The 17,112-nt window shown below is 43.8% G+C and overlaps 1 protein-coding gene across 2 annotated transcripts in view; it reads left to right on the top strand.

Moving 5' to 3' along the window:
- Positions 1 to 17,112, top strand: part of GRIK4 (glutamate ionotropic receptor kainate type subunit 4) — a 364,998-nt gene that overhangs the window by 304,512 nt on the left and 43,374 nt on the right. For both annotated transcript variants that reach the window (XM_087970153.1, XM_087970154.1), the window contains exons 11-12: positions 1,890 to 1,997; positions 3,416 to 3,619. In XM_087970153.1, the coding sequence (XP_087826279.1) occupies positions 1,890 to 1,997; positions 3,416 to 3,619 (312 nt within the window). The remainder of the gene's footprint in view (positions 1 to 1,889; positions 1,998 to 3,415; positions 3,620 to 17,112) is intronic.

Here is a 17,112-nt window from a genome sequence, read left to right as displayed (position 1 = left end):
TGAGGAGCTGAAAAGCTAATCTTTGCTTAGAGGTATGTTTATTTATTTCATGTATAAAATTTATTGGCCATCCATCTTACCATAGGGTAACCCTGGACAGCTTATACTCATTAAAAATATGTCAGTGTTTTCCAGAAAATAAGAACTAACCAAAAAATAAGCCCTAATACATCTTTTTGGACCAAAAATTAATATAAGACCCAGTCTTATTTTCCGGGAAGTACAGTATACATATTAAAACATAAATAATTAAAAACAAACATTACAACTGAAGAACACATGGGGAGGGTTGGGGCGGAGTAGGGAGATGGGATATGTTGTTACTCGATCAACCACATCCATTGTGTTGTTCCTTCACTGGGGCCCCAAACCAACTGGCAGAGCCAGCTCTTTAGGCCCTTATGAAAAGAGAGAAGAGTTGGGGCCAACCTCACATCAGGGGCAATGTTTCAGAAACAACATGCTCCTTACACTGATCTCAATGCTTCCATTGAAAAAAGATGTTGAAACTCTAGAAAGAGTTCAGAGAAGAGCAACGAAGGTGATTACGGGCTAAAAAGTTTAAAGAACGGTTGCAGGGATTGGGTATGTCTAGTTTAATGAAAAGAAGGGGTGATATGATATCAGTGTTCCAATATCTATGGAGGTGCCACAAAGAAGAGAGGGAGTCAAGTTATTCTTTGAAGCGCCTGAAGGCAGGACAATGGATGGAAATTAATCAAGGAGAGATCCAACCTAGAACTAAGGAGGAATTTCCTGAGAGTAAGAACAATTAATCAGTGGAATGACTTACCTCCAGAAATTGTGGGTGCTCCAACATTGGCAGTTTTTAAGAAGAGATTGGACACAACCTGTACAAGATGTTTTATCAGTTGGCATCTCCCGCCAGCAAGACTGGCTAAAATATATAAAAATCAGTCACCAAATTGCTGGAAGAATTATGTATGCAAGAATGGGGTACATGGTGGTCCTGTAAAAAAATCACAGAAGTTTTGGCATGATTTTGACGTGGCTAGAGGAGATGATGGGACTTAAAATAGTCTATAAACCAGAATTCTTCTTACTGGGAATTATGACAGAAACATAGCAAAGAAGAGACCTATTTTAATAATCCATATGATTATGGCAGCAAGAATGATGTTTGCCGGAAATGGAAGGATAGCGAAGTTCCTAATAAGGATGAGGTGATAAACAAGATTTTGACATGTGCTGAAATGGACAGACTGACTCTAGAAATGAAAGGCAAGGCTGAGTCAGAATATTACAAGATTTGGAACAAATTTTATCATTGGTGGGAACAGAAAGGAAGGGCTCAAAATAAAAAAGAGGAATAGGATCTGTAGAAGGGATAAAGATTATGTGATTAAGCTCTAATTGAGATGGTGGATGATGTAATGAAGGAAAATTAAATGTATAAAGATACAATATGTATAAATGTATATAAGATATAAATTATAAGATGTAAGACAAAAACAATTTCAACTTGTCCAGTGTTTTTAAACAATTTATTCAATAAAATGTTAAAAAGAAAGAAGAAGAGATTGGATACCATTTGTCCAATCTGAATGGCCTAGACAATGTCCCTTCCAACTGTTATTCTGTTATGTTCCAAGATGCTTCCTTTTATCCTAAGCATAAGGGTTTCTATATGGTGGAACACTTGGAGCAATCCCCAGGTATTCTTTTTTTTAAAATGGGGTTATGACAAAGCTTGATAAGGGCCAACTATAGCTGAGTTCTCCAACATAATGCCGGTGGGATGTATTGTAAGGTCAACAAAGCATTGACTGCTGCATTTTGCAGAATTGGCTGTATGGTCAGCCAGACTGCCCATATGGCAGAAGCAGGCCTATTTTGATAACTCACCTTTTTTCTCTTCCTCTTTGTAGATCGGTCACTGGCATGTTACAAAAGGCCTTTCGATGGATAACCAGATCTTCTCAACCAACATGTCAGAGAGCCTCTTCAACACCACGCTTCTTGTCACTACCATCCTGGTAAGCATGGAGGGTCAGAAGGACCCCTTTTCTTCTCAGGCAGTTGAAATGTGGCCTCTCATTGTCCTCTATACCAGCTTTTCCCCCAACTTGGTGGCCTCGTAGACCTGTTAGGCTTGCAAGAACCAGACTGCTAACCGGGAACACTGAAAGTTGTAATCCTAGCACCTCTGGAGCACACCAGTTTGGGGGAAAGTGTTCAGCATGCTATCATTTAATGCATAGGACTTTTTATGAAACTCTTGAAGGAACATACAATCCAATTGCTAATGTGCAGAAGTTATTTCGTTTTTCATTGCTTTGTTGTGCAGAAATCTATTTTTGATACATCCAGTACGAGCAAGAATGAAACTTAAAATGGGATCCATCTACATCCCACTTTTCCATCCTTCTCCAATATGATTTGAATTAGATCAAGTTTAGTGATAAAGATGGAGAAGTCACCTTTCATTTGTCTATGACATCTTGTTGTAGTAAGGATTATGCAATCTGAGTGACCTTGGATAACCTAAGGAGATGTTTTCATGACATCAAAAACAACTTTGCTCATTTCCCATTGTGGCCGAGTGTTTTTTTGGTCTCTTCAGTTGTCCAATATTTCTAAGTTCTCCAAAATATGGATTTCCATCAATGGAGAATTAAGCCCAGCAGTAGTTTGCATTCTGACTGACATCTTTCCCAGATTAGCAAGCTTGGTTCTTCCATTCATTCATTTATTTGGGAAATTTATATGGCTACCTAGAGCAACTCTGGGCAACTTACAAGCAATTCCATCAGCTAAGTTATTGCCTGTCGGAATTATACCCAGGGGAAATGATTGGCTTTCCTGTGAAGTTTCTTCAACTAGGAGCAAGTGCCAAGGTGCCCCACAGTAGCAATGATGCTACCATTCAAGGAATAGAAGTATCTGGTTCTCAAGTATTGCTCTATTGCCACTCCAGACCACCATCATGCTGGCTAAACTATCAGGGCCATTTGGAGATACCCTTTCTCATCTTTAGTGCTGTGCTAGTAGAGCATTTGTCAAACATCCTTCAATACCACCTGCTTGCTGTAGCTGTGCATCTTATCCCTAGTTCGTATTGCACCCTACCATATTGTCCCCCATATGCTAGGTGACATTTATGGCCCACAAACTCCCACTTTTCTGACAAGACTGTCGCTTGCATAGAATGAGATCGTTGTCTGTCTGCCAAACCTGGGAACATCTGTTCATTTGGATCTAGCTAGCTCTTACTGCATCCTCCAGATAACTTGAAAGCCTGGTGTAACTCTATCCCCGAGATTTGTTCCCCTTCCCAGAAATTCCCAATGAGTCCCTCATATCACCCGCCCCTGCTTTCCGATTTGTGCTGAATCCAGTGCTGTTGCAACTCCGTGGCTAAGATGAGAATGACAGCTGCCCAGTTTCGATGCAGGAAAACCCTTACTTCATGCTCAAGGGCAACCATCAAGAGCTGGAAGGGAACGACCGCTACGAGGGCTTCTGCGTGGACATGCTCAAGGAGCTCGCGGATATTTTGCGCTTCAACTACAAGATCCACCTGGTGGGAGATGGAGTGTATGGAGTTCCTGAGGCGAACGGAACGTGGACTGGCATGGTTGGAGAACTGATCGCTCGGGTGAGTAAGCCAGCCATTGCTAAAGACTTTAAGGCTATCTTAGATGTCTACCAGAATTGCATGTTGCCTTCTTTCATGAAGTAGTTTCTTTCGGTTTATTTAAAAGCCATCCCTTGGGATGTAATGTTCACCAAATAGTTACGGTAGGGACATTTCTAAATCTGTCTCCTCCTGTATCCATCTTTCTCCACCTTGTACTCTCTAGATACACTAGAGCAGTGCTTCAGCAGCTCAGTGATGTGTGATCTTCAAACTTCCAGAATTCCCCAACTTCCCAGACGTCTCCCAATAATTCTAGGACTTGAAGTCCACATATCTCCAAGCTTCTAAGATTGAGAAACGTTGTGTTAAACCAGAGGTGTCAGACTCAATTTCATTGAGGGGCATATCAGGGCTGTGGTTGACCTCGGTGGGGTGGGAGGCACAGCAGCCAGGCGTGGCCGACTGGGTGGGCGCGGCCAGCTTGACACCACTCTCCAAACTGCTGGCATGTTTCCAGCTGGCACGTTGGCCTGATGTTTCCTTTTCACATTGGGTAGACTGGGCTGAAATGATGCCGGCTGGCTCCTTACATTTTCCAGGATGGCCCTGTGGCCCGGATCTGACCACATCACAGGCCAGATCCAGCCCATGGGCCTTGAGTGTGACAGCCTATGTTAAACTATGACTCCCTTAATTGCTATCTGCCTGGTAATTATAGACTGACCTGTCTTGAGAATACTGGAGTTGGGGGAGATGTTTTTAGATGGTCAGGTGTTTCATATGTATGGAGTTATTTTTGATATGGGAAGCATTAAAATTCGACACCTCCCCTCTACACAGGAAGCATTGGTTGGTAAGCATGGCATTTCTCATTTACTTTACGATCTGTTCGGATGGTTGGATTCTTTTTGTTGGTTCCGATTGTGACTTGGGACTTGATCAATATCTCTGGAGGCTCTCAATCATCAGACCATGCTTGTCCCAAAGAGGTGACAGCTGCCACCTCACACTTGCTTGTGCTTCGTTTAAGAGATTTTAAGTGGTGCCAGGTCTGACAAGGTGCTTTTTTTCCCCAAAAGGCAACTGGACTTTCTTGGTTTGTTTGTTTTTATTCAAAACGTTTCGTTTCTCATCCAAGATGCTTCTCGAGTTCTCTTCTTCAGTTTGGACTGGATACGTAATCGCTAGAAAGGCATGTCGTTGAGTAGGCTGGTGAGATCTGTGAGTGGTTTTTTTCCACGTTGAGGGAGGAATTAAATGCAAGGGAAGGTAGACTTCAACTCCTCAAGCACCTGAGTTGAAATTGGGCTTCCATCTTTTATTGATTGATTGATTGATTGATTTGATTTGATTTGATTTGATTTGTCAATCGCTTACAAGATAATAGGTATAAGTATAAACATGAGTAAGAATACAGGAAATAGGTACGAATAAATGGGGACAACAGGACAGGGACAGTAGGCACGATGGGGCACTTATGCACGCCCCTTAATCTTCCTCCAGGGTTCCCATGTCAGTCCAAGAGATCACTTCAATCCTCTGAAAGCCAAATTAGTGAATTGTGTAGGATCTTAATTGGCCATTTTCAAATGTGATTATCTAACTAGGGTTGGGGGGGAAAGTTGAGGATGGAACTCTTCAGCTTCTGAAAAGTCTGCGGAGGTTATTTAATGCCACCTTGTTCAAAGAGACACGGAGTGCTATATGTGTTAAGAGAGAGCAATTATGCAGGTTTTTATAAGAAAGATGCGAACTCAGAGATACAAAGACACTGTAACCATCACAAGTGAGACAGGAGAGACATTTGGTGCATTTTGCACTCTGGCTCTCAAAGGTGAGAGAACAATACTTCCTTGAGTGGAGCTGATTGCACAGATCCTTTCTTACCCCTGAGCAAGGAGCTCCCGAAAAAGCTAAATGAGAAATTTAAAGGGATAGCATTTGTTCAAACTAATAATAGTTACCGCGCGCCTGGCTTCATTCTCCTGTGAATCCTTCCTTTAGCTCTTTAGTAAATGTCAGGAGATCTTGCTAGCTTGGCTTGAGTTCCAGACCTCCAGTTTCCTCCCCTTCCTGAATCCCGTTGGCCACACCTTCAGTGCAAATGTTGCACAATGTCACCGTTGATCCCAATGTTGTGAACTTCTTTGAAACTTGATAAAGGGGCTGTCACGAGGTGCAGAGAAAGGCACAGGAAGATCCTGAATTAGGAATGAGTTCCTTTCCTAACTGTGCCTTTAACTCAAATTTGTATGTCAGTCAGAACCAGAGATGGTATTCAGCAGGTTCTGACCGGTTCTGGAGAACCGGTAGTGGAAATTTTGAGTAGTTCGGAGAACCGGCAAGTACCACCTCTGACTGGCCCCGCCAACCCCATCTCTTCTCTGCCTCCCATTGAGTCCCAACGGATCGGCTGGGTCTCCTTTGGTTGCTCTGCACAGGAGAAAGGAGCTGGAAAGCAGGTTAGTGGGGTGGGGAGAGAATGGGATTTTGTAGTAACCTTCCCCCCAGAGTGGGTGGGAATTGAGATTTTACAGTATCCTTTCCCTGCCATGCCCACCAAGCCACACCACGCCCACCAAGCCACAGAACCGGTAGTAGGAAAATTTAAATCCCACCACTGGTCAGAATTCATACTTACAAACAGACTGCATGTGCTAAAAATGGCAGGTGGTGTCATCCTTCCTTGAGCCCCGCCATACTTTCAGGAAATGCTGAAACCTGCTGAAAACAGACTGTGTCCTCAAAATGTGTGGCTTCAGAGGTTCATCCAAGCATTGCTTGGCTTCGGCAGTTTGTTGGCTCTAGGAAGGACAGGGGTGTGATTCTACCAGTTCACACCTATTCGCTAGAACCGATTGTTAACATTCTAAGCAGTTTGGAGAACCGGTTGTTAGAAGAAATTATTGGCCTAATCCTGTAAGGAAGGCAGGAAGGAAACATTCTGGTGTTGTTTACAGAAACTGCCTCTCCGTTAACCCTTATTACATTCTTGGCAGGACTAGACTTCCTGTCTCAGGAACTTCTCTGGAGTTATTTTCCCTCCTTTGCTGGGACTTTGCTTGTGTGGCGTGACCATTCAAAGTTACAATGGCACCGAAAAAAGTGACTTATGACCCTTTTTCACACTTACGACTGTTGCAGCATCCCCACAGTCGTGAGAGGCCAGGCGAGGAGATGCATGCCTCAATGTGAGTGATATTGAGTTGGCCACGCCCAGCCAATAACATGACCACCAAGCCACGTCCACCCAGTCACATGAACACCAAGCCACACCTACCACCTAAGCCACACCCACAGAACCAGTTGTTAAAAAAATTGAATCCCATCCCTGAGGAAGGACAACCCCATCCGCCATTTTTAGTAATAGGCAGCCCATTTGAAAATGTGAGTTGTCCATAATTCAGATGTTCTTAACCCCGAGACTGCCTAGAGCAGTGATGGCGAACCTTTGGGGCCCTGAGTGCCCAAAGCATGTGCTTGTGCGCACATACCCAAAATGCAAGGCCCACTGCCCCATGCATGTGCATGCCCCCTGCACATGCACACACCTCCACGTGCATGCACAGCCCCACGCATGCACAGCAGAGACCCAAAGGCCAGCTGGCCGGCGGGAGGCAGGCGTACATGCAAGGTGGAACTGAGCTGGAGCAATGATGTGCATCCCCACAGAGAGGACTCTGCATGCCACCTGTGGCATGCGTGCCATAGGTTCACCACCACAGGCCTATAGTATACTTTGTCAGATTGGGGACGCTCATTGTCTTTATACATCTGGTTGAGTACAATAAGCAGCTCAAGGCTAGATCAGATGGACCTTGGACCATCCAGGGGTTTTTTAGCCTCTGGATTGTGTTGGATGAGGTCCTGTCCACATCCTGAATGACCTTTCTCAGATTCCCTTCTAGGATTCCGGGGGGATTTTCGTCCCTACTTCTGGAGATACTCAGGGAAGGTGCAATGATGCCATAGCCTTGAGATGATAAGGGCTAGGAAAGGAGAGGTGAGTTTTTAGAGATGCCCACTTTTACAGGTCTCCTGGAGATTTCATCTCAGACATGAGAATTAATTGACTCCTTGGTATGTAGGTTATGTAACACAGAAGGCATTTGTGTTGATTGGGAGGGGCTATTTTAACCAACAAACCAACCCAAGGTTTTTGCTGGCGAACCCTAACAGGTTAGAGAGTACGCATAATGTCTTCTCTGCTTTCTTCCAATGTTAAGTTATGCACACCGTGCTAATTAGGCCGCTGAGCGTGGTTCCCTCTGTGCTCTTGGAAAACATCAACCATGAACTCAGCTTTTTTTAAAAAATGTCTCACATAAAAGGCTATAAACATCCAGCTGGTTCTTTAGTGTTTTGTTACTGCTATTTGTTGTTGGATTGTTTGCTGGTGCCTTGGGCTGCCAGCTTAAATGTTTATAAATACGGACAGATTTTACACCCTTCTTCAAGGCTGTAAAGAGGAAGAACTACAAAGGGGTGTGTGATGAAGGGAGGGGAAAGGACAAGAACATAGAACAACAGAGTCGGAAGGGACCTAGGAGGTCATCTACTCCAACCCCCTGCTGGAGCAGCAGAGTCTATTCCAAATATTAGCCTCTACCTGGGATCAAACTCACAGCCTCTTGATGGTGAGGCAAGAAGGAAAGGGAGGGGAAGAAAGGGGAGGGAGGGAAGATAGGGGGAAGGAGTGGAGGGGAGAAAAGGAAGGGAAGGGAAGATAGGGAAGCAAAGGGGGGGAAGAAAGGAAGGGAAAAGGAAGGGAAAGGAAAGGAAAGGAAAGGAAAGGAAAGGAAAGGAAAGGAAAGGAAAGGAAAGGAAAGGAAAGGGAGGGAAAGAAGGAGGGAAGGAAAGGAAGATAGGGGAAAGGAAGGGAAAACGGGGAAGGGGAGGGATGGGAAGGGGAGGGGAGGGAGGAAAGAGAAGGGAAGGGGTGGGAAGGCTTTTTTGATCAAATGTTAAAATATTCTGTCAAGTGGTTGACAGAAGGCTCTTTGTTTGATTGCCTGCTTTGGGAAGATAAGAATTTCTCAATCACTTAGAATTAATTGTTGATCTACTTGTTGCTTTGTAACAATGGAAAGAAAAGCGGGGAAACTGACTCCGTATGCTTCCCATCACCATTGCATCCATTGCAGTTACTTCCCTGCAAAATCAGTTCAAGGATTCGGTGTGTCAGAAATACAACCCAAAGGTTTAATAAGAACGACGGAAGACCAAGAATCATCATGGCTACCAGCCCTCTGGCAGACTTCAGACGCAGATGTGCAGGCTGTGATTGCCCAAATATTCTCAAGGTGGCAGTCAACAGAGAAGCAGCCAGACTGGATCAAACCCAAGCTGTATCTCAGCCAACTTCCTCTTTTCTAAACCGAAGTCTATCGGGAGCCTGCAGGCCGGGCTTGAATGCTGTGCTGATCTCTCTATTGCATTTCTCACAATGGGTATTTTAAAAAAAAATTCTGCTGTAGTCTCAGTGTTGTATTGTTATGCCTTTGTGCCTGCGTGCCTTCAAGTCGGTCTTTGACACGTGGCAAATGTTTAGACCACTGGTCGCCAACTGGTGGGCCGGGGACCGCTCGTGGTCTGTGAGAAAATTTTGGTGGTCTGCAGAGAAATGTCACCCCCAAAGCGATTAATCCAGGCTACGCGGGAACACAAGGCTGCACCACCCACATGGCCTGTGGGAACACAAGGGTTGCGTCGTTTGCATTGCGAGCAACACGAGGTAGTGAGGGGAGGGGGGAAAGGTGGAGTGGGGGAACTTGCCCCACTCGCCCCACGTGCCTCACCTGACCACCGGGCTGCTTCTTTCCGCTTCTTTCTTCTTCTGCTTTTGGCTGCACACAAGGAAAGCACCAAAAGTCTCTCTTTCTCTCCCCCAAACTCCACCAGAAATGAGTCTTTGGGACCCTGCAAAGCATCCTGCTCCAAGAGGCTGCGCCAGCATGACCAGTCTCACAAACACTCATTTCTGGTAGAGTTTGGAGGAGAGAAAGAAAGACTTCTGCTGCTTCTGCTGCTTTCCTTGCATGAAGCCAAAAGTCTCTCTCTCTCTCTCTCTCTCTCTCTCTCTCTCTCTCTCTCTCTCTCCCTGAGAACGGAGCTGGAGATGGTATCCTGCGATCCCAAATGAACAATGATTGATCGGTAGGAAAACAGGGTGGGGAATTTTCCTGCAGACTTTTTTTGGGATTTTCCCAGGGTCTCTGGTCCGCAGGATTTAAAATTATGAGTTTGGTGGTCCCTGAGGTCCAAAAGGTTGGCGACTCCTGGTTTAGACTAGTCCTTACATTTTTATTGACGAGGTTTTCCAAAAATAGTTTGCTATTGTCCTCCACCCAGGGAAGAGAGAGAATGGCTGGTCCAAAGTCCCCCAACTAGCTTTCATGCCTAAGATGGAAGTTGAATTCACAGTCTCCTGGTGATTGGCCCAAAGTCATCGAGCTGGTTTTCATGCCAAAGATGAGACTAGAACTCACGATCTCCTGGTGATTGGCTCAAAGTCATCCAACTGATTTTCATGCATATGGTGAGACTAGAACTCATCATTTCCTGGTGACTGATCCAAGAATACCATTTGGCCTTGTCTAAGGCAGATGAAGTGGGCCTTAGCAAGGTTTCCAAAAATAGTTTGCTATTGTCTTGCACCTAGGGCAGAGAGAGAACAACTGGCCCCAAATCTCCCAGTTGGCTTTCACGCCTAAAGCGGGACAAGAACTCCCAGTCTCCTGGTTTTTAGAATGATATCTTTACAACTATATCAAACTGGTTTTGGTATGCTGTTATACTAAATATATAAAAGATCTCTCTGTGGTTCTTTGGAAAACGTATGAAATGTTTCTTTGCAACCAGGCACATGATCCAATTCTCACCCTGATGATAAATAGAAAAGATGGAGAGAGTTAAACCATCTATCCTAGGTTTGTCCCAATCAGGGTGGAAAAAGGAGGTGAGAACCCGAACTATGAGGGTTGTTTTTTTTTCCCCTTGAAAGAAAACCATCAAACAAATGAACATTAGGAGGAAGCAATTAATGTCCGGCTGCCACAGTGCCAGGTTAATTACAAACATTTCTGTACTTTCATAGGGTTTTTGTCTAAGTAAGTATATGGGAGGGAGCAGGAAAGAAGCAGCAAATCACATGGCGTGCTAATTAGAATGAAATAAAAGACTTCCAAGTGGAACACACAAAGTTAGTCTTCGGTTTGGTGACAAGAAAAAGGAATATTTTATTTCCTGATTGGCTGGACAATAAACTTCGGTGGCATCGTATTTTGAACGTTCCTTGAAATTTATTTTGGTTTGGGCCACCATTTGAGCATAAACATGTGAACCATCAAAGGAACTAATTTAGTTTGCAATAAGTAAGGATAGATTCTTGGGGTGACACGTGCGTGGAGCATGGCTCAACATGAAACATCTGGATAACTTTACCAGCCTGCTGTAGCCTCACCAACATTTATCAGGCCAAGACTAGGAAGAAAAATTCTAGGGACACAAGCACAGATGGAAGGGACTAGAAAACATCCAATAAAAGAGGTTTCTGAGAAGTATGAGTACACAATTAAAAAAACTGGGCATATTTGGGAAGCATATCTGTTTGGTTGAACGATGACCTTGGAATAGGACCTAAATCAATAATGTGTTTAGTGAATCTATGGAGATTCTCAATCATCCAGATCATGGTTGTCACAGTGGTGTCTTTTCCCTTCAAAAGGCAACTGGATTTCTTGGTTTTTTTCTTGGTCTCCTGCTCCTACTCTTGGTCTCCTCCGAGGTCCCTCCCAACTCTATTATTCTATTGTTAGTATCATATTATTCTATCCTCAAAAACATTTCTCTTCTCATCCAAGAAGCTTCTTCAGTTCTGTTGAAAAAGCTTCTTGGATGAGAAGCAAAACATTTTCAAAGAAAACACCAAGAAAGTCCAGTTGACTTTTGGATATATACTTGGTTGGACCTTAGTGAGAACCTACTGATGATAAGAGTAACATCTGCATCTCTGTTTATGAAGAGGTTGGAGTGACCTCATCTCAGGGATGTTTGGACAAGGCGGTCTTGTTCTGACCAAGGCTTCCTGAGACACCAACAAACACACGTTAAATCCAAAACCCTTTTATTTTAGTTCAACAGCTGTGAATCATTGTCATTCACAGCCCATAATGAATCTCAGCCAGTTCTAAATAGTCCCATGGAAGTCTGCCAAAGTCCTTCGGGAGAAGTCTGATAAGAACGCACCTTTAACTTTCTTGAAGTGCTGCCAACGACTAAAGTACCAATTAGTCTTTCAAAACTAAATGGAGCACAAATTCACCACGGAGCTTTCGGGTTCCAAACCGATCAGAGTGAACAAAGTTGCTTCCTGCAAAGGCTCCTGTCCCTTTGCTCCTCCTTTATGTCTTATGGGAGGGACAATCACTTCCAAGCCTTATTTCCGAGTCGCCCCTTTTGTCTTAACTGTTCTTGCCTTCTGGCAGCTCTGCACACACGCACACCGGGAACAGGCTCCCCTTGTTCCTCTGCCTCATTGCTGTCAGATTCTGGAGGCTTCGGAGTCAGCACATAACTCCCAGATGGCCCTGGCCGCATCTCTGTATTGGACGCATAACCATCGTCCGAGTCCTCCCCAGACTCCCGGACTTGTCCATGTTCTTCCCCAATGTCCGATTCTGCTACCGTCTCTGCAGGCTGCCAGCAGACCACAACAGGTCTGGCAGGATTCTCCCAATACTGAATCCATGCCCCCCTGGTCACTGTGAGGAGCAAGAGGCTTGTCTGAAAATCAGTTGGCATCTCCAACGGGGCACTTGCATTTTTATGGGAGACCGGGAAAACATTGGGATATCTCTTAGTACTCTAATAAAGGGTTGCGATGGCTCAGCAGTTAAAGACACTGAACGTGTCAGTTGGAAAGCTGACAGTCCAGGTTCGAGACCCAAGTGCTGCACAATGGGTGAGCTCCCATTCTCTTGCCCCAGCGCCTGCCCAAGTAGCCGTTCAACAGCATGCATACGCGAGTAGATAAACAGGTACCATTTTGGTGGGAAAGTAACAGCGTTTAGTGTGCATTGGCTTATAATAGGGGTGTGAGACACACAGCTGCAGGTCAGATCCGGATCCACGATAGGCCATGGAGTTTGCCCATGGGCCATCCTGGAGACAGTGAGGGACCAGCCTCTGCTGTCCTTGCCCCGGCCATGCCCACCTAGTCAACCACGCTGACCAAGCCATGCCCACCTCAGCCCACCAAGGGCAAACAAAATTGTGATGCAGCCCGTGATGGGTTCAAGTTTGATACTCTGGCGTATAATCATGCTGACCACATGACCACCAAAGTACCTTCAGACAATGCTGGCTCTCTCGGCTAAGAAACAGAGGTGAGCACTGCCCCCTAGAGTTGAACAGGGGAACTTTTTATCTAGTGCTCTGATAGTTTGGTCTTTCAGGGAATGACAAGGCTAGACAGAGAGAGGTGTTCTGCTTAAACTCTTAATGGTACTTGCTTGTGGTTTTTTCAAATCTCCCTTTCTTGCTCTTTTCCCAAAAGAGAGATACATCATCTCACCAGTCAATGGGTGTCTAAGGCAATGTGACAGCACTTTTCTTTCGTGTCCATGTATTATACAGACCAATCTCCTTATGCTGCGTCACCTGTAAAGTCATGGAATCAATTATTAACCAATCCATCATCCTTCACTTAGAGACAAACAACCTACTCTCTAATAAACAATTTAGTTTCAGAAAAAAACTCTCCTGCAATCTGCAACTCTTACACTGCAAAAACATATGGACTACACAACTCGATCAGGGCAAAACAATAGACGCAATCTACATAGACTTCTGTAAAGCCTTTGATTCGGTGGTACATGACAAACTACTCCTAAAACTAAAATCTTATGGTATCTCTGGACAACTGCATAACTGGATAGAAGCATTCCTGTCAAACAGACAACAAATGGTCAAAATTGGGAGTGTCCTATCAAATTCTGTACCTTTCAATAGTGGTGTCCCCCAAGGCAGTGTTCTAGGACCAACTCTCTTCATACTCTACATAAATGAACGCTGTGATCATATTAAGAGCAACTGCATTCTCTTCGCTGATGATGTAAAGCTGTTCAATACCACAGACAATACTGCTACCCTACAAAAAGATCTTGACTATGTATCAGAATGGTCAAACAAATGGCAACTTCAAATCTCAACAAATAAATGCTCTGTCTTACATATTGGCAAAAAAAAATAATCAGAAAATAAAATACAAGCTGAATAGTCAAGATCTTGTTGATGATCCAAGCTCTGTAAAGGACCTTGGAATACTCATCTCTAATGATCTAAGTGCTAGAGCCCACTGTAACTACATAGCCAAAAAGGCATTAAGAGTTGTTAACCTAATCCTACGTAGCTTTTTCTCTGGTAATATCACACTACTAACTAGAGCATACAAAACATTTGCTAGACCAATACTCGAATACAGCTCATCGGTCTGGAACCCACATTACATATCTGATATTAGCACAGTTGAGAAAGTCCAGAAATATTTCACAAGAAGAGTTCTCCACTCCTCTACTCGTTGCAGAATACCTTATGCCACCAGACTTGAAATTCTAGACTTAGAAAACCTTGAATTACACCGTCTTCGGTCTGATCTAAGTATAGTATATAAAATCATACATTGCAATGTCCTACCTGTCAATGAATACTTCAGCTTCAACCATAACAACACAAGAGCACACAATAGATACAAACTCAAGGTTAACCGCACCAAACTTGATTGCAGGAAATATGACTTCAGCAACAGAGTGGTCAATGTCTGGAATACTCTACCTGACTCTGTAGTTTCTTCTCCAAACCCCAAAAACTTTAACCTTAGACTGTCTACTATTGACCTCACCCCTTTCCTAAGAGGTCTGTAGGGGGCGTGCATAAGTGCACCAACATGCCTACCATCCCTGTCCTGTTGTTTCTTTTATTTTTCTTATATGTACCCATTTCATGTATTCATAACTATGTATATACTTATACCTATTATCTTATAAGCAATTGACAAATCAAATAAATAAATAAATAAATTAGAATTACTCTAGCTTCATGTGCCATTGAGCTCCTGGCTGTGCTCAGCAATGCCTATTTCACAGGTCATGTTGTGAAGGTATTTCAGCGTAGAGATTCCCCTCTCTGCTCCATCCCTTAACACAAGGGTCTCCAACCTTAGCAACTTTTAAACTTGTGGACTTCAAGTCCCAGAATTCCCAGAATGGCTGGCTGAGGAATTCTGATAGTTGAAGTCCACAAGTTGTAAAGTTCCCGCCTTAAGGAACCAGTCCCAAAGGTGCTTTTTCAAGAGGCAACTGGACTTTCTGGTTTTTTCTTTCAAGACATTTTGCTTCTCATCCAAGAAGCTTCTTCAGCTCTGACTGCATGGTGGGGAATGGAAGGATTTATATTCCTTGTAGACAGCTGGTCATTTGTAGTCATTAAGGCCACCTGGAGGTTTATCTATGATATCAGGGTCACCTGAATGGTGCAAATGGATATGGAGCCTTCTTGGAACTATTGACTCTTCTTGGAACTGATGACAGTGTTCAAGTGGTGCTCCACTTGTTTTGGAACTGCACCCAAGGCGCCTATGACTATTGGTACTACCTTGCTTGCCTTTGCCATAGTCGTTCTATTTCTATTTGTATTTTGTTATCTTCTCCAGTTTTTTGTCTTTTATTCTGCTGTCTCCGGGCAGTGCCACATCTATTATCCAGACTCTTTTTGTCTTTCTTATCAACAACTATTAAGTCTGGGTTGTTGTTGCTGTTGTTGTTACTATTCAAAACAACTGAATAGGTGTTAAGTAAGCCGCATCAATTACGCTCAAAAGTATTCCAGGTAGAGTTTATTTCAACCTATACTTCTGCATTTGATCAACACATTTCAATTATCAAAGTATTTTAATATAATAGTATTTTAGAAGTCTATTAGACTTTGTACTTAACAATGTAGCTTTGTACTTAACAGTTAAGCATTTCTTGGAATTCTTGCTGCCTCGCATACTTAAAATAGTGACTGGGACTACAGCTCTATTTTTTTTTTTTTTTTTACTTTTTCAGCCTTTTTTCCCCCTCAATTGCTCACTTCCTTTATCCACTTCCCTTTCCCCCCAGGTAAGACTCCTTCTGAATTCTACCTACATCTGACCGTTCGCCGCAATAAAGCATTTGATCCCATTTGTTACGGCTCTGATAATTATCAATGCAGTAGCGCTGGGTAAGCTCCTAAGCCATCGGCTTGCCGATCTGCTTAAAATATATATAGCGAAATGGAAAATAGATGCAACGTGCGTTTTTGTAAATGTAGGATTAAGGACGAGGAGTTGGGATTGCTGGAGGCACTTCAGCGCCCTGAGTGAAGTTTTAGGCTCCTTCAAGCTCAGCTTCTGCTTGGGGTGCAGTTGGAGAGAGTGGTGAAGGTGGCCTTGAGGGAACTATGCAGAAGCTGCTAGGAAAGCAAATGAGGAGGAAGCATTCAAGACCTGTGAAAGTGGGGTGATGTTAGGAAGAAGCTTGGAGTGGCTTCGTTCTGGGCTGTGAGAAGGAGGGGAAGGGTGCACAGTTGGGCTTACAAGAGTCTGTTAACATAATTGATCTGCCACAAAGAAGAAGGGGTCAATCAATTCTCCAAAGCACCTGTGGGAAGCCCCCACCCACCCAGAAGAATGAAATATTTTGGGGGATATTAAAAGGGCAGGGTAGAATATTTCCCCTAAAGGAGAACTGTGGAGGGGGGGACCTTAAAGGAGGCAGAAACCAGCTCCAGTTTCCCTGCCTCAAGCAGAAACTGAGGAAGCCAGCTTTTAGAAATGCAGATTGGGTCATCCATTCAGAAAGAGTGGGACAAGCAGAAACTCCAGATAAGCAACAAGCCAAAGGTTGACAAATTAGCTCAGACAAGCACCTAAAATTTGCATTTCCCCTTTTGCCTATAGAGCCAGCCATGACCTTTACATGACCCCCACAGAAATCCAGAAGGTATAAAAGCCACCAACTCTCAACTCTATTTTGTCAGCTGTCCCAGAATTGCATGTGATTGGTGGTTCTGCTTCATCAATAAAGGGAACCCTTTCTTTCCAACCAGCCTCCAGCCTCCATTTTATTTCCAGGGCGCTTCTCCTGGTTTGAAACTGGACTTGGACATTTCTTCCAACACACCAAAAGGCAGGACAAGGAAGAGGTTGGAGAGCCCTGAACTGGAAGACCTCAAGGTCCCTTCCAACACTGTTATTCGGTTGTTGTGTTATTCTGACCTCAAGAAAGCTTAATTGAATGAATGAATGAATGAATTAATGAATGAATGAATGAATGAACAAACGAATGAATTCTTTATTGGCCAAGTGTGATTAGACACACAAGGAATTTGTCTTTGGTGCATATGCTCTCAGTGTACCTAAAAAGAAAAGATACATTCATCAAGAATCGTAAGGTATAACACTTAATGATGGTCATAGGACACAAATA

This window comes from Notechis scutatus, chromosome 7, assembly GCF_049901735.1.
Source record: "Notechis scutatus isolate UNSWTSFEM ecotype Mainland chromosome 7, rNotScu1.2, whole genome shotgun sequence".
In the NCBI taxonomy this organism is placed as follows: domain Eukaryota; kingdom Metazoa; phylum Chordata; class Lepidosauria; order Squamata; family Elapidae; genus Notechis; species Notechis scutatus.
The sequence above is the reverse complement of the archived record's forward strand: the minus strand, read 5'-3'. Positions and strand labels throughout refer to the sequence as shown.